Raw genomic sequence first — 23,128 nt, 5'->3', positions numbered from 1 at the left:
CTGGTTCCTCCAGATTAGATACACGAGCTCTTAACCTCCTACGCCACTGCTGCTCCTGAACTATTTGCTGAACTATTTTAGGCTAATCCACACTCTCTGCCTAACCTTCTGTACAGGGTTGTTTTCAGAATAAAATGGAGAAGATAAAAATGTGATAAGCTATTTTGAGTCCCTGCTGGAGAGAGTAGTGGGATATAAATAAATAACTAAAGAAGCAGTGTCATTTACAGCAGCAAAAATCAGTGTTTGTAGAAGCGGTTTGTTGTTATGATACCATGTGGGGGGTTTTTGGTTAGGAAGTGACAGCTTTGGAGCACAGTGACTCAAACCTACTTTACGGTCAGTTTTGGAGTAAAGCTGCATTCAGCCTGATCTGGCTCTCTTATACCAAGCAACCGCTGGCGGAGCTCATTGTGATTGATTATGTGTTATAAATGCTTCAGGCTCACCCAGAGATTCATGAACTCCCAAAGCCTGGGAGCAGCAATACAAGCTGTCAGGTCTGGCAGTAATTCAGACGCTTGTAGAGCACCTTGTGACATTATACGTATGCAAGGCAGGTGAGCAACCATCCTTGCCACCGAAGGGCAATACAAGCAGTTTGTTGTACAGGGCAAGTGCCTGTCCACCGATTTCTCCCAAACCAGCTATGACTGTTATCACAACATTCATTCATTCATTCGATTTATAAACCGCCCCATCCCCAAGGGGCTCTGGGCGGTGCACAACATTAATATATATACAATTAAATAAGGTTCACAATAGTGACCACACAACAATCAGTATATAACTAAAATCCATTAAAAACTATTAAGACAGCGGTTGACACATCAATGACAGGCAGTCCTATAGCCCGATTCATTAAAATCTCCCCAAAAAGAAGGAGAGGCCAGACTCCTCTCTAGGAGGGTACATAGATAACCAAAATTCAGATGGTAAAAGAATGCATAAAGCATGAGGCGGGGGGGGGGGGGGGGCACTCAGCGACTGGACACTCCAAAGGCCCGGCGGAACAACTCGGTCTTACAGGCCCTGCGGAACTCCCCAAGGTCCCACAGGGCCCGGACAGCTGGAGGAAGAGTGTTCCACCAGGCTGGGGCCAGAGCCGTTAAGGTCCTGGCCCGTGTGGAGGCCAGCCGCATCATTGAGGGGCCAGGAACCACCAGCAAATTTGCCTCTGCCGACCGCAGAGGCCGAGTAGGGGCATATGGGGTAATGCGGTCTCTCAGGTACGAGGGTCCCAGGCCGCGTAAGGCCTTAAAGGTCAAAACCCACACCTTGAAGATTTACTTCATGCTGCGCCAGTGAGCCAGTTTCAAAGGTGGCAACGGTGTCGCCCTCTCAAACTTTTCATGGCTTTCTGCAAGTTTCAACTTGAAGAGATCCTGAATGCACTTTTTAAAGAAATGAATATCTTCTCACTACACTCTCTTACGATGCATGCTTTGCTGTGGCTTGGCACAGAGAGATCGAAACAAGTTGAAAAACAAATGGGATTTTACGTACTGTCATGTGAATGTATTCGAGGTTGTGATGCTAATTACTAAGAATGTTATTCCCGTTTTGTACAGGGTAAGAGTGTCTTAACTGGTGGACTTGGTGCTTTGGAATTCATTGGCAAGAAAACGATGATTGTCCTGGCAGAAAGCGATCCTGGGTTTAAGAAGACCAAAACGCTGATGGAAAGAACAGTTTCCTTATCTCAGGTGACAGTGCAGACATAGTTCCCAGCATCTCCAGTTAAAATAACAAGGCCCTGGGTGATATAAAAGATCTCAGCTTGACACCCTGGACAGCCACTGCCATTCTGAGTAGACAGCGCTGAGCTTGATGGGTCAGTAGTCCGATCAGTATAAGGCAACTTATATAAGATGTGCAGAAGAATTTTTTTCCTAGCGAGTCCCCTTTTTAATGGCAAAGGTGCAAATCATTCTGGGAATGGGCCAGCAGTAAGCAGAATGTGTCAACCTTGTAGCTGCGGTAACAGCAGAGATGCCGCTCTCCAGAACGAATCTTTTGAAATGGACCAACCTTCTAAAAAAGGAGCAAAGCAAATCTCCGTGGAGAAGGTGGACCAATGTATACAGCAGAAAGAACCTACCCTGTTTCCCCTAATATAAGACATCCCCGAAAAATAAGACATAGTAGAGGTTTTGCTGAAGTGCGAAATATAAGGCATCCCCCGAAAGTAAGACATAGCAAAGTTTTTGTTTGGAAGCATGCCTGACGAACAGAACACAGGAAAAATAAGACATCCCCTGAAAATAAGAAATAGTGCATCTTTGGGAGCAAAAATTAATATAAGACACTGTCTTATATTCGGGGAAACACGGTAATTCTCAATTTGCTATGGTTCAGCTGTTCCTCTGAATTAAGGAGTGAGCAGGCAGAGACAGGAACCCTCGTCTTGGATGCTATCAAACATTGTTTCCTGAAAGAAGGATGTCCATGAGTGAAGAGCAGCTTCTTTTTGCTTCTCCCTCCCACTACGCCAGAATTCTCCTGCCCCAGAATTCTACTCCTGGGGGACAGAGACTGGCATGAGGGGTAGTCAGAGCTCTGTAGTGGGGCGGGTTCACCTTCACAGCCAATATGGAGGCCATGGTATGATGATGTGACTGTTCATAATCTGTGTTTCAAAAGGAAAAAGATCTCCTATCCAAACATAATTGTAATGTATGGGGTAAAGTGAAAATGTATACCCTTATAATCATGCATTCAATACTTTTTTCTCCTTGTAGCTAGTTTAAATTTGCAGCCTATTCCTAATGTTGAATTTGAATTTACAAAAAAGCCAGCTTATATAGTCAACCCTGTGGAGGAAAACCATACAGAGAATCCATCTTAAAATACGTTACTGGAACTGTTTTAGCAAAAAATGATGAAGCATTTTCCCCTCTGCTGGTATGAGCCACCCTCCCCAATTTTATTATTATTGCCTAGAGGAGCCAAGTCTGATGGTTATAAAATCTGTCAAATCTGCTGTGCAGCCAATAAACCAGCAACCGTGATATATGTTTCTGCAGCTGTTGCGGGAAGCAAAAGAGAAAGAGAAGCAGAGACTGGCCCAGCAAGTCACATTTGAGCGGACGGCGCACTACGGGCTGCTTTTTGATGAGTTTCAGGGTCTGTCTCACCTGGAAGCTCTGGAAATTCTGTCTAATGAAAGTGAAGCCAAGGTACAGTATACAGACTGCATTACTCTATGTAACAAGAAAGATCACTGGAATGTATTTTTCCAAGATTGCTCCCTATATCCGTGGTGGCGAACCTTTGGCACTCCAGATGTTATGGACTACAATTCCCCCCCCCCCCCCACCCCCCCCCCCCCCCACCCCCCTTCCCCCCCCCACCCCCCCCCCCCCACCCCCCCACCCCCCCACCCCCCCCCCCCCCGCCACCCCCCCCCCCCCCCACCCCCCCCCCCCCCCGCCCCCCCCCCCCCCCACCCCCCCCCCCCCCCGCCCCCCCCCCCCCCCCCCCCCCCCCCCCCCCACCCCCCCCCCCCCCCACCCCCCCCCCCCCCCACCCCCCCCCCCCCCCACCCCCCCCCCCCCCCACCCCCCCCCCCCCCCACCCCCCCCCCCCCCCACCCCCCCCCCCCCCCACCCCCCCCCCCCCCCACCCCCCCCCCCCCCCACCCCCCCCCCCCCCCACCCCCCCCCCCCCCCACCCCCCCCCCCCCCCACCCCCCCCCCCCCCCACCCCCCCCCCCCCCCACCCCCCCCCCCCCCCACCCCCCCCCCCCCCCACCCCCCCCCCCCCCCACCCCCCCCCCCCCCCACCCCCCCCCCCCCCCACCCCCCCCCCCCCCCACCCCCCCCCCCCCCCACCCCCCCCCCCCCCCACCCCCCCCCCCCCCCACCCCCCCCCCCCCCCACCCCCCCCCCCCCCCACCCCCCCCCCCCCCCACCCCCCCCCCCCCCCACCCCCCCCCCCCCCCACCCCCCCCCCCCCCCACCCCCCCCCCCCCCCACCCCCCCCCCCCCCCACCCCCCCCCCCCCCCACCCCCCCCCCCCCCCACCCCCCCCCCCCCCCACCCCCCCCCCCCCCCACCCCCCCCCCCCCCCACCCCCCCCCCCCCCCACCCCCCCCCCCCCCCACCCCCCCCCCCCCCCACCCCCCCCCCCCCCCACCCCCCCCCCCCCCCACCCCCCCCCCCCCCCACCCCCCCCCCCCCCCACCCCCCCCCCCCCCCACCCCCCCCCCCCCCCACCCCCCCCCCCCCCCACCCCCCCCCCCCCCCACCCCCCCCCCCCCCCACCCCCCCCCCCCCCCACCCCCCCCCCCCCCCACCCCCCCCCCCCCCCACCCCCCCCCCCCCCCACCCCCCCCCCCCCCCACCCCCCCCCCCCCCCACCCCCCCCCCCCCCCACCCCCCCCCCCCCCCACCCCCCCCCCCCCCCACCCCCCCCCCCCCCCACCCCCCCCCCCCCCCACCCCCCCCCCCCCCCACCCCCCCCCCCCCCCACCCCCCCCCCCCCCCACCCCCCCCCCCCCCCACCCCCCCCCCCCCCCACCCCCCCCCCCCCCCACCCCCCCCCCCCCCCACCCCCCCCCCCCCCCACCCCCCCCCCCCCCCACCCCCCCCCCCCCCCACCCCCCCCCCCCCCCACCCCCCCCCCCCCCCACCCCCCCCCCCCCCCACCCCCCCCCCCCCCCACCCCCCCCCCCCCCCACCCCCCCCCCCCCCCACCCCCCCCCCCCCCCACCCCCCCCCCCCCCCACCCCCCCCCCCCCCCACCCCCCCCCCCCCCCACCCCCCCCCCCCCCCACCCCCCCCCCCCCCCACCCCCCCCCCCCCCCACCCCCCCCCCCCCCCACCCCCCCCCCCCCCCACCCCCCCCCCCCCCCACCCCCCCCCCCCCCCACCCCCCCCCCCCCCCACCCCCCCCCCCCCCCACCCCCCCCCCCCCCCACCCCCCCCCCCCCCCACCCCCCCCCCCCCCCACCCCCCCCCCCCCCCACCCCCCCCCCCCCCCACCCCCCCCCCCCCCCACCCCCCCCCCCCCCCACCCCCCCCCCCCCCCACCCCCCCCCCCCCCCACCCCCCCCCCCCCCCACCCCCCCCCCCCCCCACCCCCCCCCCCCCCCACCCCCCCCCCCCCCCACCCCCCCCCCCCCCCACCCCCCCCCCCCCCCACCCCCCCCCCCCCCCACCCCCCCCCCCCCCCACCCCCCCCCCCCCCCACCCCCCCCCCCCCCCACCCCCCCCCCCCCCCACCCCCCCCCCCCCCCACCCCCCCCCCCCCCCACCCCCCCCCCCCCCCACCCCCCCCCCCCCCCACCCCCCCCCCCCCCCACCCCCCCCCCCCCCCACCCCCCCCCCCCCCCACCCCCCCCCCCCCCCACCCCCCCCCCCCCCCACCCCCCCCCCCCCCCACCCCCCCCCCCCCCCACCCCCCCCCCCCCCCACCCCCCCCCCCCCCCACCCCCCCCCCCCCCCACCCCCCCCCCCCCCCACCCCCCCCCCCCCCCACCCCCCCCCCCCCCCACCCCCCCCCCCCCCCACCCCCCCCCCCCCCCACCCCCCCCCCCCCCCACCCCCCCCCCCCCCCACCCCCCCCCCCCCCCACCCCCCCCCCCCCCCACCCCCCCCCCCCCCCACCCCCCCCCCCCCCCACCCCCCCCCCCCCCCACCCCCCCCCCCCCCCACCCCCCCCCCCCCCCACCCCCCCCCCCCCCCACCCCCCCCCCCCCCCACCCCCCCCCCCCCCCACCCCCCCCCCCCCCCACCCCCCCCCCCCCCCACCCCCCCCCCCCCCCACCCCCCCCCCCCCCCACCCCCCCCCCCCCCCACCCCCCCCCCCCCCCACCCCCCCCCCCCCCCACCCCCCCCCCCCCCCACCCCCCCCCCCCCCCACCCCCCCCCCCCCCCACCCCCCCCCCCCCCCACCCCCCCCCCCCCCCACCCCCCCCCCCCCCCACCCCCCCCCCCCCCCACCCCCCCCCCCCCCCACCCCCCCCCCCCCCCACCCCCCCCCCCCCCCACCCCCCCCCCCCCCCACCCCCCCCCCCCCCCACCCCCCCCCCCCCCCACCCCCCCCCCCCCCCACCCCCCCCCCCCCCCACCCCCCCCCCCCCCCACCCCCCCCCCCCCCCACCCCCCCCCCCCCCCACCCCCCCCCCCCCCCACCCCCCCCCCCCCCCACCCCCCCCCCCCCCCACCCCCCCCCCCCCCCACCCCCCCCCCCCCCCACCCCCCCCCCCCCCCACCCCCCCCCCCCCCCACCCCCCCCCCCCCCCACCCCCCCCCCCCCCCACCCCCCCCCCCCCCCACCCCCCCCCCCCCCCACCCCCCCCCCCCCCCACCCCCCCCCCCCCCCACCCCCCCCCCCCCCCACCCCCCCCCCCCCCCACCCCCCCCCCCCCCCACCCCCCCCCCCCCCCACCCCCCCCCCCCCCCACCCCCCCCCCCCCCCACCCCCCCCCCCCCCCACCCCCCCCCCCCCCCACCCCCCCCCCCCCCCACCCCCCCCCCCCCCCACCCCCCCCCCCCCCCACCCCCCCCCCCCCCCACCCCCCCCCCCCCCCACCCCCCCCCCCCCCCACCCCCCCCCCCCCCCACCCCCCCCCCCCCCCACCCCCCCCCCCCCCCACCCCCCCCCCCCCCCACCCCCCCCCCCCCCCACCCCCCCCCCCCCCCACCCCCCCCCCCCCCCACCCCCCCCCCCCCCCACCCCCCCCCCCCCCCACCCCCCCCCCCCCCCACCCCCCCCCCCCCCCACCCCCCCCCCCCCCCACCCCCCCCCCCCCCCACCCCCCCCCCCCCCCACCCCCCCCCCCCCCCACCCCCCCCCCCCCCCACCCCCCCCCCCCCCCACCCCCCCCCCCCCCCACCCCCCCCCCCCCCCACCCCCCCCCCCCCCCACCCCCCCCCCCCCCCACCCCCCCCCCCCCCCACCCCCCCCCCCCCCCACCCCCCCCCCCCCCCACCCCCCCCCCCCCCCACCCCCCCCCCCCCCCACCCCCCCCCCCCCCCACCCCCCCCCCCCCCCACCCCCCCCCCCCCCCACCCCCCCCCCCCCCCACCCCCCCCCCCCCCCACCCCCCCCCCCCCCCACCCCCCCCCCCCCCCACCCCCCCCCCCCCCCACCCCCCCCCCCCCCCACCCCCCCCCCCCCCCACCCCCCCCCCCCCCCACCCCCCCCCCCCCCCACCCCCCCCCCCCCCCACCCCCCCCCCCCCCCACCCCCCCCCCCCCCCACCCCCCCCCCCCCCCACCCCCCCCCCCCCCCACCCCCCCCCCCCCCCACCCCCCCCCCCCCCCACCCCCCCCCCCCCCCACCCCCCCCCCCCCCCACCCCCCCCCCCCCCCACCCCCCCCCCCCCCCACCCCCCCCCCCCCCCACCCCCCCCCCCCCCCACCCCCCCCCCCCCCCACCCCCCCCCCCCCCCACCCCCCCCCCCCCCCACCCCCCCCCCCCCCCACCCCCCCCCCCCCCCACCCCCCCCCCCCCCCACCCCCCCCCCCCCCCACCCCCCCCCCCCCCCACCCCCCCCCCCCCCCACCCCCCCCCCCCCCCACCCCCCCCCCCCCCCACCCCCCCCCCCCCCCACCCCCCCCCCCCCCCACCCCCCCCCCCCCCCACCCCCCCCCCCCCCCACCCCCCCCCCCCCCCACCCCCCCCCCCCCCCACCCCCCCCCCCCCCCACCCCCCCCCCCCCCCACCCCCCCCCCCCCCCACCCCCCCCCCCCCCCACCCCCCCCCCCCCCCACCCCCCCCCCCCCCCACCCCCCCCCCCCCCCACCCCCCCCCCCCCCCACCCCCCCCCCCCCCCACCCCCCCCCCCCCCCACCCCCCCCCCCCCCCACCCCCCCCCCCCCCCACCCCCCCCCCCCCCCACCCCCCCCCCCCCCCACCCCCCCCCCCCCCCACCCCCCCCCCCCCCCACCCCCCCCCCCCCCCACCCCCCCCCCCCCCCACCCCCCCCCCCCCCCACCCCCCCCCCCCCCCACCCCCCCCCCCCCCCACCCCCCCCCCCCCCCACCCCCCCCCCCCCCCACCCCCCCCCCCCCCCACCCCCCCCCCCCCCCACCCCCCCCCCCCCCCACCCCCCCCCCCCCCCACCCCCCCCCCCCCCCACCCCCCCCCCCCCCCACCCCCCCCCCCCCCCACCCCCCCCCCCCCCCACCCCCCCCCCCCCCCACCCCCCCCCCCCCCCACCCCCCCCCCCCCCCACCCCCCCCCCCCCCCACCCCCCCCCCCCCCCACCCCCCCCCCCCCCCACCCCCCCCCCCCCCCACCCCCCCCCCCCCCCACCCCCCCCCCCCCCCACCCCCCCCCCCCCCCACCCCCCCCCCCCCCCACCCCCCCCCCCCCCCACCCCCCCCCCCCCCCACCCCCCCCCCCCCCCACCCCCCCCCCCCCCCACCCCCCCCCCCCCCCACCCCCCCCCCCCCCCACCCCCCCCCCCCCCCACCCCCCCCCCCCCCCACCCCCCCCCCCCCCCACCCCCCCCCCCCCCCACCCCCCCCCCCCCCCACCCCCCCCCCCCCCCACCCCCCCCCCCCCCCACCCCCCCCCCCCCCCACCCCCCCCCCCCCCCACCCCCCCCCCCCCCCACCCCCCCCCCCCCCCACCCCCCCCCCCCCCCACCCCCCCCCCCCCCCACCCCCCCCCCCCCCCACCCCCCCCCCCCCCCACCCCCCCCCCCCCCCACCCCCCCCCCCCCCCACCCCCCCCCCCCCCCACCCCCCCCCCCCCCCACCCCCCCCCCCCCCCACCCCCCCCCCCCCCCACCCCCCCCCCCCCCCACCCCCCCCCCCCCCCACCCCCCCCCCCCCCCACCCCCCCCCCCCCCCACCCCCCCCCCCCCCCACCCCCCCCCCCCCCCACCCCCCCCCCCCCCCACCCCCCCCCCCCCCCACCCCCCCCCCCCCCCACCCCCCCCCCCCCCCACCCCCCCCCCCCCCCACCCCCCCCCCCCCCCACCCCCCCCCCCCCCCACCCCCCCCCCCCCCCACCCCCCCCCCCCCCCACCCCCCCCCCCCCCCACCCCCCCCCCCCCCCACCCCCCCCCCCCCCCACCCCCCCCCCCCCCCACCCCCCCCCCCCCCCACCCCCCCCCCCCCCCACCCCCCCCCCCCCCCACCCCCCCCCCCCCCCACCCCCCCCCCCCCCCACCCCCCCCCCCCCCCACCCCCCCCCCCCCCCACCCCCCCCCCCCCCCACCCCCCCCCCCCCCCACCCCCCCCCCCCCCCACCCCCCCCCCCCCCCACCCCCCCCCCCCCCCACCCCCCCCCCCCCCCACCCCCCCCCCCCCCCACCCCCCCCCCCCCCCACCCCCCCCCCCCCCCACCCCCCCCCCCCCCCACCCCCCCCCCCCCCCACCCCCCCCCCCCCCCACCCCCCCCCCCCCCCACCCCCCCCCCCCCCCACCCCCCCCCCCCCCCACCCCCCCCCCCCCCCACCCCCCCCCCCCCCCACCCCCCCCCCCCCCCACCCCCCCCCCCCCCCACCCCCCCCCCCCCCCACCCCCCCCCCCCCCCACCCCCCCCCCCCCCCACCCCCCCCCCCCCCCACCCCCCCCCCCCCCCACCCCCCCCCCCCCCCACCCCCCCCCCCCCCCACCCCCCCCCCCCCCCACCCCCCCCCCCCCCCACCCCCCCCCCCCCCCACCCCCCCCCCCCCCCACCCCCCCCCCCCCCCACCCCCCCCCCCCCCCACCCCCCCCCCCCCCCACCCCCCCCCCCCCCCACCCCCCCCCCCCCCCACCCCCCCCCCCCCCCACCCCCCCCCCCCCCCACCCCCCCCCCCCCCCACCCCCCCCCCCCCCCACCCCCCCCCCCCCCCACCCCCCCCCCCCCCCACCCCCCCCCCCCCCCACCCCCCCCCCCCCCCACCCCCCCCCCCCCCCACCCCCCCCCCCCCCCACCCCCCCCCCCCCCCACCCCCCCCCCCCCCCACCCCCCCCCCCCCCCACCCCCCCCCCCCCCCACCCCCCCCCCCCCCCACCCCCCCCCCCCCCCACCCCCCCCCCCCCCCACCCCCCCCCCCCCCCACCCCCCCCCCCCCCCACCCCCCCCCCCCCCCACCCCCCCCCCCCCCCACCCCCCCCCCCCCCCACCCCCCCCCCCCCCCACCCCCCCCCCCCCCCACCCCCCCCCCCCCCCACCCCCCCCCCCCCCCACCCCCCCCCCCCCCCACCCCCCCCCCCCCCCACCCCCCCCCCCCCCCACCCCCCCCCCCCCCCACCCCCCCCCCCCCCCACCCCCCCCCCCCCCCACCCCCCCCCCCCCCCACCCCCCCCCCCCCCCACCCCCCCCCCCCCCCACCCCCCCCCCCCCCCACCCCCCCCCCCCCCCACCCCCCCCCCCCCCCACCCCCCCCCCCCCCCACCCCCCCCCCCCCCCACCCCCCCCCCCCCCCACCCCCCCCCCCCCCCACCCCCCCCCCCCCCCACCCCCCCCCCCCCCCACCCCCCCCCCCCCCCACCCCCCCCCCCCCCCACCCCCCCCCCCCCCCACCCCCCCCCCCCCCCACCCCCCCCCCCCCCCACCCCCCCCCCCCCCCACCCCCCCCCCCCCCCACCCCCCCCCCCCCCCACCCCCCCCCCCCCCCACCCCCCCCCCCCCCCACCCCCCCCCCCCCCCACCCCCCCCCCCCCCCACCCCCCCCCCCCCCCACCCCCCCCCCCCCCCACCCCCCCCCCCCCCCACCCCCCCCCCCCCCCACCCCCCCCCCCCCCCACCCCCCCCCCCCCCCACCCCCCCCCCCCCCCACCCCCCCCCCCCCCCACCCCCCCCCCCCCCCACCCCCCCCCCCCCCCACCCCCCCCCCCCCCCACCCCCCCCCCCCCCCACCCCCCCCCCCCCCCACCCCCCCCCCCCCCCACCCCCCCCCCCCCCCACCCCCCCCCCCCCCCACCCCCCCCCCCCCCCACCCCCCCCCCCCCCCACCCCCCCCCCCCCCCACCCCCCCCCCCCCCCACCCCCCCCCCCCCCCACCCCCCCCCCCCCCCACCCCCCCCCCCCCCCACCCCCCCCCCCCCCCACCCCCCCCCCCCCCCACCCCCCCCCCCCCCCACCCCCCCCCCCCCCCACCCCCCCCCCCCCCCACCCCCCCCCCCCCCCACCCCCCCCCCCCCCCACCCCCCCCCCCCCCCACCCCCCCCCCCCCCCACCCCCCCCCCCCCCCACCCCCCCCCCCCCCCACCCCCCCCCCCCCCCACCCCCCCCCCCCCCCACCCCCCCCCCCCCCCACCCCCCCCCCCCCCCACCCCCCCCCCCCCCCACCCCCCCCCCCCCCCACCCCCCCCCCCCCCCACCCCCCCCCCCCCCCACCCCCCCCCCCCCCCACCCCCCCCCCCCCCCACCCCCCCCCCCCCCCACCCCCCCCCCCCCCCACCCCCCCCCCCCCCCACCCCCCCCCCCCCCCACCCCCCCCCCCCCCCACCCCCCCCCCCCCCCACCCCCCCCCCCCCCCACCCCCCCCCCCCCCCACCCCCCCCCCCCCCCACCCCCCCCCCCCCCCACCCCCCCCCCCCCCCACCCCCCCCCCCCCCCACCCCCCCCCCCCCCCACCCCCCCCCCCCCCCACCCCCCCCCCCCCCCACCCCCCCCCCCCCCCACCCCCCCCCCCCCCCACCCCCCCCCCCCCCCACCCCCCCCCCCCCCCACCCCCCCCCCCCCCCACCCCCCCCCCCCCCCACCCCCCCCCCCCCCCACCCCCCCCCCCCCCCACCCCCCCCCCCCCCCACCCCCCCCCCCCCCCACCCCCCCCCCCCCCCACCCCCCCCCCCCCCCACCCCCCCCCCCCCCCACCCCCCCCCCCCCCCACCCCCCCCCCCCCCCACCCCCCCCCCCCCCCACCCCCCCCCCCCCCCACCCCCCCCCCCCCCCACCCCCCCCCCCCCCCACCCCCCCCCCCCCCCACCCCCCCCCCCCCCCACCCCCCCCCCCCCCCACCCCCCCCCCCCCCCACCCCCCCCCCCCCCCACCCCCCCCCCCCCCCACCCCCCCCCCCCCCCACCCCCCCCCCCCCCCACCCCCCCCCCCCCCCACCCCCCCCCCCCCCCACCCCCCCCCCCCCCCACCCCCCCCCCCCCCCACCCCCCCCCCCCCCCACCCCCCCCCCCCCCCACCCCCCCCCCCCCCCACCCCCCCCCCCCCCCACCCCCCCCCCCCCCCACCCCCCCCCCCCCCCACCCCCCCCCCCCCCCACCCCCCCCCCCCCCCACCCCCCCCCCCCCCCACCCCCCCCCCCCCCCACCCCCCCCCCCCCCCACCCCCCCCCCCCCCCACCCCCCCCCCCCCCCACCCCCCCCCCCCCCCACCCCCCCCCCCCCCCACCCCCCCCCCCCCCCACCCCCCCCCCCCCCCACCCCCCCCCCCCCCCACCCCCCCCCCCCCCCACCCCCCCCCCCCCCCACCCCCCCCCCCCCCCACCCCCCCCCCCCCCCACCCCCCCCCCCCCCCACCCCCCCCCCCCCCCACCCCCCCCCCCCCCCACCCCCCCCCCCCCCCACCCCCCCCCCCCCCCACCCCCCCCCCCCCCCACCCCCCCCCCCCCCCACCCCCCCCCCCCCCCACCCCCCCCCCCCCCCACCCCCCCCCCCCCCCACCCCCCCCCCCCCCCACCCCCCCCCCCCCCCACCCCCCCCCCCCCCCACCCCCCCCCCCCCCCACCCCCCCCCCCCCCCACCCCCCCCCCCCCCCACCCCCCCCCCCCCCCACCCCCCCCCCCCCCCACCCCCCCCCCCCCCCACCCCCCCCCCCCCCCACCCCCCCCCCCCCCCACCCCCCCCCCCCCCCACCCCCCCCCCCCCCCACCCCCCCCCCCCCCCACCCCCCCCCCCCCCCACCCCCCCCCCCCCCCACCCCCCCCCCCCCCCACCCCCCCCCCCCCCCACCCCCCCCCCCCCCCACCCCCCCCCCCCCCCACCCCCCCCCCCCCCCACCCCCCCCCCCCCCCACCCCCCCCCCCCCCCACCCCCCCCCCCCCCCACCCCCCCCCCCCCCCACCCCCCCCCCCCCCCACCCCCCCCCCCCCCCACCCCCCCCCCCCCCCACCCCCCCCCCCCCCCACCCCCCCCCCCCCCCACCCCCCCCCCCCCCCACCCCCCCCCCCCCCCACCCCCCCCCCCCCCCACCCCCCCCCCCCCCCACCCCCCCCCCCCCCCACCCCCCCCCCCCCCCACCCCCCCCCCCCCCCACCCCCCCCCCCCCCCACCCCCCCCCCCCCCCACCCCCCCCCCCCCCCACCCCCCCCCCCCCCCACCCCCCCCCCCCCCCACCCCCCCCCCCCCCCACCCCCCCCCCCCCCCACCCCCCCCCCCCCCCACCCCCCCCCCCCCCCACCCCCCCCCCCCCCCACCCCCCCCCCCCCCCACCCCCCCCCCCCCCCACCCCCCCCCCCCCCCACCCCCCCCCCCCCCCACCCCCCCCCCCCCCCACCCCCCCCCCCCCCCACCCCCCCCCCCCCCCACCCCCCCCCCCCCCCACCCCCCCCCCCCCCCACCCCCCCCCCCCCCCACCCCCCCCCCCCCCCACCCCCCCCCCCCCCCACCCCCCCCCCCCCCCACCCCCCCCCCCCCCCACCCCCCCCCCCCCCCACCCCCCCCCCCCCCCACCCCCCCCCCCCCCCACCCCCCCCCCCCCCCACCCCCCCCCCCCCCCACCCCCCCCCCCCCCCACCCCCCCCCCCCCCCACCCCCCCCCCCCCCCACCCCCCCCCCCCCCCACCCCCCCCCCCCCCCACCCCCCCCCCCCCCCACCCCCCCCCCCCCCCACCCCCCCCCCCCCCCACCCCCCCCCCCCCCCACCCCCCCCCCCCCCCACCCCCCCCCCCCCCCACCCCCCCCCCCCCCCACCCCCCCCCCCCCCCACCCCCCCCCCCCCCCACCCCCCCCCCCCCCCACCCCCCCCCCCCCCCACCCCCCCCCCCCCCCACCCCCCCCCCCCCCCACCCCCCCCCCCCCCCACCCCCCCCCCCCCCCACCCCCCCCCCCCCCCACCCCCCCCCCCCCCCACCCCCCCCCCCCCCCACCCCCCCCCCCCCCCACCCCCCCCCCCCCCCACCCCCCCCCCCCCCCACCCCCCCCCCCCCCCACCCCCCCCCCCCCCCACCCCCCCCCCCCCCCACCCCCCCCCCCCCCCACCCCCCCCCCCCCCCACCCCCCCCCCCCCCCACCCCCCCCCCCCCCCACCCCCCCCCCCCCCCACCCCCCCCCCCCCCCACCCCCCCCCCCCCCCACCCCCCCCCCCCCCCACCCCCCCCCCCCCCCACCCCCCCCCCCCCCCACCCCCCCCCCCCCCCACCCCCCCCCCCCCCCACCCCCCCCCCCCCCCACCCCCCCCCCCCCCCACCCCCCCCCCCCCCCACCCCCCCCCCCCCCCACCCCCCCCCCCCCCCACCCCCCCCCCCCCCCACCCCCCCCCCCCCCCACCCCCCCCCCCCCCCACCCCCCCCCCCCCCCACCCCCCCCCCCCCCCACCCCCCCCCCCCCCCACCCCCCCCCCCCCCCACCCCCCCCCCCCCCCACCCCCCCCCCCCCCCACCCCCCCCCCCCCCCACCCCCCCCCCCCCCCACCCCCCCCCCCCCCCACCCCCCCCCCCCCCCACCCCCCCCCCCCCCCACCCCCCCCCCCCCCCACCCCCCCCCCCCCCCACCCCCCCCCCCCCCCACCCCCCCCCCCCCCCACCCCCCCCCCCCCCCACCCCCCCCCCCCCCCACCCCCCCCCCCCCCCACCCCCCCCCCCCCCCACCCCCCCCCCCCCCCACCCCCCCCCCCCCCCACCCCCCCCCCCCCCCACCCCCCCCCCCCCCCACCCCCCCCCCCCCCCACCCCCCCCCCCCCCCACCCCCCCCCCCCCCCACCCCCCCCCCCCCCCACCCCCCCCCCCCCCCACCCCCCCCCCCCCCCACCCCCCCCCCCCCCCACCCCCCCCCCCCCCCACCCCCCCCCCCCCCCACCCCCCCCCCCCCCCACCCCCCCCCCCCCCCACCCCCCCCCCCCCCCACCCCCCCCCCCCCCCACCCCCCCCCCCCCCCACCCCCCCCCCCCCCCACCCCCCCCCCCCCCCACCCCCCCCCCCCCCCACCCCCCCCCCCCCCCACCCCCCCCCCCCCCCACCCCCCCCCCCCCCCACCCCCCCCCCCCCCCACCCCCCCCCCCCCCCACCCCCCCCCCCCCCCACCCCCCCCCCCCCCCACCCCCCCCCCCCCCCACCCCCCCCCCCCCCCACCCCCCCCCCCCCCCACCCCCCCCCCCCCCCACCCCCCCCCCCCCCCACCCCCCCCCCCCCCCACCCCCCCCCCCCCCCACCCCCCCCCCCCCCCACCCCCCCCCCCCCCCACCCCCCCCCCCCCCCACCCCCCCCCCCCCCCACCCCCCCCCCCCCCCACCCCCCCCCCCCCCCACCCCCCCCCCCCCCCACCCCCCCCCCCCCCCACCCCCCCCCCCCCCCACCCCCCCCCCCCCCCACCCCCCCCCCCCCCCACCCCCCCCCCCCCCCACCCCCCCCCCCCCCCACCCCCCCCCCCCCCCACCCCCCCCCCCCCCCACCCCCCCCCCCCCCCACCCCCCCCCCCCCCCACCCCCCCCCCCCCCCACCCCCCCCCCCCCCCACCCCCCCCCCCCCCCACCCCCCCCCCCCCCCACCCCCCCCCCCCCCCACCCCCCCCCCCCCCCACCCCCCCCCCCCCCCACCCCCCCCCCCCCCCACCCCCCCCCCCCCCCACCCCCCCCCCCCCCCACCCCCCCCCCCCCCCACCCCCCCCCCCCCCCACCCCCCCCCCCCCCCACCCCCCCCCCCCCCCACCCCCCCCCCCCCCCACCCCCCCCCCCCCCCACCCCCCCCCCCCCCCACCCCCCCCCCCCCCCACCCCCCCCCCCCCCCACCCCCCCCCCCCCCCACCCCCCCCCCCCCCCACCCCCCCCCCCCCCCACCCCCCCCCCCCCCCACCCCCCCCCCCCCCCACCCCCCCCCCCCCCCACCCCCCCCCCCCCCCACCCCCCCCCCCCCCCACCCCCCCCCCCCCCCACCCCCCCCCCCCCCCACCCCCCCCCCCCCCCACCCCCCCCCCCCCCCACCCCCCCCCCCCCCCACCCCCCCCCCCCCCCACCCCCCCCCCCCCCCACCCCCCCCCCCCCCCACCCCCCCCCCCCCCCACCCCCCCCCCCCCCCACCCCCCCCCCCCCCCACCCCCCCCCCCCCCCACCCCCCCCCCCCCCCACCCCCCCCCCCCCCCACCCCCCCCCCCCCCCACCCCCCCCCCCCCCCACCCCCCCCCCCCCCCACCCCCCCCCCCCCCCACCCCCCCCCCCCCCCACCCCCCCCCCCCCCCACCCCCCCCCCCCCCCACCCCCCCCCCCCCCCACCCCCCCCCCCCCCCACCCCCCCCCCCCCCCACCCCCCCCCCCCCCCACCCCCCCCCCCCCCCACCCCCCCCCCCCCCCACCCCCCCCCCCCCCCACCCCCCCCCCCCCCCACCCCCCCCCCCCCCCACCCCCCCCCCCCCCCACCCCCCCCCCCCCCCACCCCCCCCCCCCCCCACCCCCCCCCCCCCCCACCCCCCCCCCCCCCCACCCCCCCCCCCCCCCACCCCCCCCCCCCCCCACCCCCCCCCCCCCCCACCCCCCCCCCCCCCCACCCCCCCCCCCCCCCACCCCCCCCCCCCCCCACCCCCCCCCCCCCCCACCCCCCCCCCCCCCCACCCCCCCCCCCCCCCACCCCCCCCCCCCCCCACCCCCCCCCCCCCCCACCCCCCCCCCCCCCCACCCCCCCCCCCCCCCACCCCCCCCCCCCCCCACCCCCCCCCCCCCCCACCCCCCCCCCCCCCCACCCCCCCCCCCCCCCACCCCCCCCCCCCCCCACCCCCCCCCCCCCCCACCCCCCCCCCCCCCCACCCCCCCCCCCCCCCACCCCCCCCCCCCCCCACCCCCCCCCCCCCCCACCCCCCCCCCCCCCCACCCCCCCCCCCCCCCACCCCCCCCCCCCCCCACCCCCCCCCCCCCCCACCCCCCCCCCCCCCCACCCCCCCCCCCCCCCACCCCCCCCCCCCCCCACCCCCCCCCCCCCCCACCCCCCCCCCCCCCCACCCCCCCCCCCCCCCACCCCCCCCCCCCCCCACCCCCCCCCCCCCCCACCCCCCCCCCCCCCCACCCCCCCCCCCCCCCACCCCCCCCCCCCCCCACCCCCCCCCCCCCCCACCCCCCCCCCCCCCCACCCCCCCCCCCCCCCACCCCCCCCCCCCCCCACCCCCCCCCCCCCCCACCCCCCCCCCCCCCCACCCCCCCCCCCCCCCACCCCCCCCCCCCCCCACCCCCCCCCCCCCCCACCCCCCCCCCCCCCCACCCCCCCCCCCCCCCACCCCCCCCCCCCCCCACCCCCCCCCCCCCCCACCCCCCCCCCCCCCCACCCCCCCCCCCCCCCACCCCCCCCCCCCCCCACCCCCCCCCCCCCCCACCCCCCCCCCCCCCCACCCCCCCCCCCCCCCACCCCCCCCCCCCCCCACCCCCCCCCCCCCCCACCCCCCCCCCCCCCCACCCCCCCCCCCCCCCACCCCCCCCCCCCCCCACCCCCCCCCCCCCCCACCCCCCCCCCCCCCCACCCCCCCCCCCCCCCACCCCCCCCCCCCCCCACCCCCCCCCCCCCCCACCCCCCCCCCCCCCCACCCCCCCCCCCCCCCACCCCCCCCCCCCCCCACCCCCCCCCCCCCCCACCCCCCCCCCCCCCCACCCCCCCCCCCCCCCACCCCCCCCCCCCCCCACCCCCCCCCCCCCCCACCCCCCCCCCCCCCCACCCCCCCCCCCCCCCACCCCCCCCCCCCCCCACCCCCCCCCCCCCCCACCCCCCCCCCCCCCCACCCCCCCCCCCCCCCACCCCCCCCCCCCCCCACCCCCCCCCCCCCCCACCCCCCCCCCCCCCCACCCCCCCCCCCCCCCACCCCCCCCCCCCCCCACCCCCCCCCCCCCCCACCCCCCCCCCCCCCCACCCCCCCCCCCCCCCACCCCCCCCCCCCCCCACCCCCCCCCCCCCCCACCCCCCCCCCCCCCCACCCCCCCCCCCCCCCACCCCCCCCCCCCCCCACCCCCCCCCCCCCCCACCCCCCCCCCCCCCCACCCCCCCCCCCCCCCACCCCCCCCCCCCCCCACCCCCCCCCCCCCCCACCCCCCCCCCCCCCCACCCCCCCCCCCCCCCACCCCCCCCCCCCCCCACCCCCCCCCCCCCCCACCCCCCCCCCCCCCCACCCCCCCCCCCCCCCACCCCCCCCCCCCCCCACCCCCCCCCCCCCCCACCCCCCCCCCCCCCCACCCCCCCCCCCCCCCACCCCCCCCCCCCCCCACCCCCCCCCCCAGTGCCATAGGTTCGCCACCACTGAAATAGATGTAGATACGATACCTTTATTGACATAAAAAAAAACACGCGCATGTATATATAAGTTAAGATTATTAAGCATTAAAATTAAAAGGTTGTAAAGGGAAATAAAATTTGTGTTTAAACAGCTCCACCATTTTCTTATTTTGACAAGACTTCGTGTTTAGTATCTGTGACAGAAATGTAGCAACTGAGCTGGTGAGGACCAGATCCTTATCAGACAGGAGAGGGGGGGGGGAGTTATAAGAAACAAGAAGAATTAGAGCAGTGTTTCCCAAAGTGGGCGCCACCGCCCCCTGGTGGGTGCTGCAGCGATCCAGGGGGGCGGTGATGGCCACAGGTAGAAACATTAATACATATATCTTTCTGTTTAATTGCTATTAAAATTAAAAAAAAAATTCCAGGGGGCGCTAAGTAATATTTTTTCTGGAAAGGGGGCGGTAGGCCAGATAAGTTTGGGAACCACTGAATTAGAGGGACGAGGAGAGCATAAACAGAGGAGGAATGTGCATCAGTTCAATTACAAGGTACAGTGTGTATGTGGCTTCTTTACACATTACAGCAGATGTCCTCAGTTGTGAGTCCCAGATTCTCCTCGCGGCGCTCCACGGGTACCTATTCCTGTAACCTGCTAAAATTATTTTTAGAAGTAGTAGGCGGGACTGGGGGGTGGGACTTTTGCCCAACAGGGTTTCCGATTGACCCCCAGAGATCTGATTGGTTGTGCACATTTGAAAGACATCCCCACATATTGGCAAGCACTTCTGCCTGGAGAATATTTGTAAGAGTTCCCTGTAGTATGGTTCTGCGTAGCTTTACATCCATATAGCTAACGATCAGACACTTCGATTTACAGGGCTCATTCCGCACATACCCAGGGCAAATGCCCTTTAAAACTGCTTTCAATTGCTCTTTATGACATATGCTTGGAATATATAAATCCACTTGCAAACAGTTGCTTGAAATTGGACAGAAAACTTGCATTTATTTTGTAGGTAATGCGGAAGAGCTTCCTATAGATTCTCCTCAGTTCTCAGGTGTGGGGTTTCAGATTTAGGATTCCACTTTAACTGAGGACCATCTGGAAAAGAGCCTTCAATCCTCTTCCTATATGCCAATTTCTCGCATGAAGCATTCCATTTTTATGACTCCCTGAATAGCCCACAACTGCAGGAGAGATTTAGATCCGTATGGTACAGGATAAGATGAAGTGAAGATATAGTTTGAAATTGATTCTTTTCCCAGGACCAAGCTCCAATGCACGGGGAAAGCAGAGAAAATGAGCCAAGACCTGAGGTCAGGATTAACTGAAGCCAGGCAGGCGGAAACAACAAAAGAAGCGACAGCATTTCTAGGACAGCCACCACAACAATGGACTGCAGGTCATAGGCGCGGAAGAATAAGGAAGAGGAGGCCATAAACCACTCCTACGCATGCAGAAGAATGCTGCACTTTCGATCCACTTTTCTACACAGTTATTTTAGAAGTGGATTTTGCTTTTTCGCACAGTAAAATCCAGCTGCAAAGCGCATTGAAAGTGGATTGAAAGTGCATTATTCTGCATATGCAGATAGCTGAGTGCCTGCAGTAATGGGAGAGGAATCATACAATAACGTTCACAATCCAGAAGTATTCACGGAATTTAAATCTAACTTTAGCCTTTGGTTGTACCCAGCAGCTCAAAAGTGGGGAAAGATTGTTGGTTCTGTTGAAAACTATTGTATCTGCTGACATCGATGGAACTTTAGGAGCAGCAGTGACATAGGAGGTTAAGACCTCGTGTATCTAATCTGGAGGAACCGGGTTTGATTCCCAGCTCTGCCACCTGAGCTGTGGAGGCTTATCTGGGGAATTCAGATTGAAAAGCATATACTACTCTACACGCCAGCTAGATGACCTTGGAATGCTGAATCACAGCTTCACCGAAGACTCTCTCCTGGCCCCACCCACCTCACAGGATATTTGTTGTGAGGGGGGAAGGGCAAGGAGATTGTAAGCTTCCCTTGCTGGAGTCTCCCTGCAGGAGAGAATTATAAATCCTGACTCTTCTTCTTACTAGCTATTGCTATGCTTCTTATAGATTGCAAGCGAAATATGTCCCATCCACATTTCAATCCAGACTGAGCCCAGTGAGTTAGAAATCACTTTACCCACCCACACCATTCTTAGACAACAGTTCTTTTTGAAAGAGCCTGTCAAGTTTATTGTACTTTTGTTTATTGTACTAATAAAAAGTGTATTTTATGTTTCACCTTGAACATGAGTGTTTTATTGCTGCAGTGCCTTCAGATCATCAGTAGTCCAAGCCAGCACATTATTATTTTCTCAGCACAGGATTAAACCTTGTCTGTGTTTTCATTTTGAACAGAGCAACGAAAAAGCTGAGGTCCTCAACCCAGTGGTCAACAGTGTACTATTAGAGGTAAGCACGTAGCTACTTTATATGAGGAATCACTTTGCAGTCATTTTCAAATGAGGCTATACATGCATTTATGTGTCTATAAAGTGCCATAAAACCAAATGGTTATGTCAGAGTAATTCTGTGCTTTTTCATAAATAGTGTTGCTTCGTACTTCTGTCAGCCATCTGCAAAAGTTTAGTCATAATGCTCTTGTTACACTTTCTGAGTCTTTTAAAGAATGTTTCTGAAATAGAAGTGAAATGTGTCTTTTTTTAAAAAAAAATTATTTCAATTACCCGAAAAGTATGACATATGCATATACCACCGCAGCGTAAACTTTCTGATTCACAACGATTTCATGTAGAGATTACTATGTAAATTTACATTGTTTACGATTTAAAATGTAAATGCATCTGCTCAGCTATTTACAATACATGAGTGGGGTGAATTAACAATTGACAGTTAACAATTCCCCCTCCTTAACAAGTTTCCAGCTTGTTCAGACAACAACGTTCCTTTAGAAAAATTGTTAGCCAATGAAAATCCAAACATCACAAAGCAGGTGGCAAATTTTTGTGGCTTAATTTTTGTGTACTTAAAACCAGAGGTGGGATCCAGCAGGTTCTCACAGGTTCCCGAGAGTAGGTTACTAATTATTTGTATGTGCCGAGAGGGGGTTACTAATTGGTGATTTTGCCACATGATTTTTGGCTTAGTTACGCCCCTTCTCTCAGCAATAGCGCGCAGAACTTGAAGCAGTGTAGCAGGAGGTGCACCGGCGTGCATGGCAGCCTGCGCCTGCATGCCACTTTCTGGGTGTTCCGATCCAAGGAACCCGAAGCAGCGGCTTTCGTCCTTACTTACAGCCCCGCCCAGGAATGCCCCGCCCCTGCCCCCGTCGTGCCCCGCCCAGCCCCATTGGCGCTACGCCACAGTTTGAATCCCACCACCATGGGAACCTGTTACTAAAATTTTTGGATCCCACCACTGCTTAAAACTGATGGCTAGCTTGGTTGCATTGCACTTTAAAACTAAATATTGTTACCTTTTAAGAAATGTTTTTGGATTTAGTTTTACCTTCACATTTTATTGATTAACTATATTTCCTTTTGTTCTCCTATATTTTTTAATTGCAAGCTAATATAAAATGGGATCTGGGTTTCTGTGTGTTTATCGCAATAATTTTAATTGAGTGGTGCTACCTTAATTTGAAAGCAGGCTCCATATATGTCAAGAGTAGTAACCTAAGACCATTAATGAGATGAGGATGACGCTAATAACATGTTGCTGACATGTATTTTCTTTTCCCCTTAGGGCTGCAACAGTACCACTTACATTCAAGATGCTTTCCAGTTATTGCTTCCAGTTCTCCAAATGTCCCATATCCAGACTAACTGTTTAAAATTACAACAGTGACTGACCATTTCCCGTTTAAAAGAACCATCGGCTTGATCTCTTGATTGCGTTTGTAGTACAACAATAAAGCCGATAGGCCATCAAGGAGCTATTTAGGAACACCAAATGCCGTTTTGCACCTGGAATACCAGATAACACTTTTGTATTTAGCTGGAACTTTTAAAATGTATTATTACTACATTTTTTTCCTCCTATTCCTTGCATTAATTTAATGTAAAATCGTTTTTATTTCAGTTGTGTATTTACTTGTTGCTGTAATAAATAACTTACATTTTGATCTGAACATTTGCCCTGGCCTGTTAGCCTGCAGCGCCAGAAAGATATCTCCTGGGGCAGAATCAGCAATACACCCTGGCCCGTAGTTGATTACAGTTCACGTGAAGCATTGTCCTCTTACATATCGTTGAAGGCTTTAACAGCTGGAATCACTACAGTGGTGGCAAACCTTTGGCACTCCAGATGTTATGGACTACAATTCCTATCAGCCCCTGCCAGCATGGCCAATTGGCCATTCTGGCAGGGGCTGATGGGAATTGTAGTCCATAACATCTGGAGTGCCAAAGGTTCGCCACCACGGCACTAGGATGTTGTGGATTTTCCGGATTGTATGACCGTGTTCCAATATCATTTTCTCCTGACGTTTCGCCTTGAAGATGCCAGCCACACATACATAACACCCCATTGTCTTCTTGCTGGCAGAGACTGAGGAAGTGGCAGAGCAAGACAACTTTAAAAACCAAGTGGGGCAGTTTTATCTGTCTTCTGCATGCAGAAATGTATGTCCACAGGTGAGAATATTGCAGGGAACTGGATTTTTTTTCCCCTGAGAAAAAAGCACTATTCCTTCTTTTTAGACCTAAATATATTTTCACATCAGCTTGAACAAAGGAAACTCCCGTAGGGATCACTATAAAAACCACTGATCACTAAAAACCAAGGTCACTATTGTGTTCTCTTAGGTACAATCTTTCCCATCACCTGCT

General features: G+C 75.9%; 1 protein-coding gene across 1 annotated transcript in view; it reads left to right on the top strand.

The window, feature by feature from the left end:
• The window catches only part of FAM114A1 (family with sequence similarity 114 member A1), a 40,590-nt gene extending 18,162 nt beyond the window's left edge, over positions 1-22,428 (top strand). Inside the window, exons 6-10 of the mRNA XM_048508715.1 lie at positions 1,572-1,706; positions 3,027-3,207; positions 19,461-19,521; positions 20,609-20,750; positions 22,044-22,428. Coding sequence (XP_048364672.1) covers positions 1,572-1,706; positions 3,027-3,207; positions 19,461-19,521; positions 20,609-20,750; positions 22,044-22,145 — 621 coding nt within the window. The 3' untranslated portion in view covers positions 22,146-22,428. The remainder of the gene's footprint in view (positions 1-1,571; positions 1,707-3,026; positions 3,208-19,460; positions 19,522-20,608; positions 20,751-22,043) is intronic.
• The last annotated feature ends 700 nt before the right edge of the window (positions 22,429-23,128 follow it).

This window comes from Sphaerodactylus townsendi, linkage group LG10 (genome assembly GCF_021028975.2).
Source record: "Sphaerodactylus townsendi isolate TG3544 linkage group LG10, MPM_Stown_v2.3, whole genome shotgun sequence".
NCBI classification, from domain to species: domain Eukaryota; kingdom Metazoa; phylum Chordata; class Lepidosauria; order Squamata; family Sphaerodactylidae; genus Sphaerodactylus; species Sphaerodactylus townsendi.
Note: the sequence above shows the minus strand (reverse complement) of the source record. Positions and strands in the feature narration are given on the sequence as shown.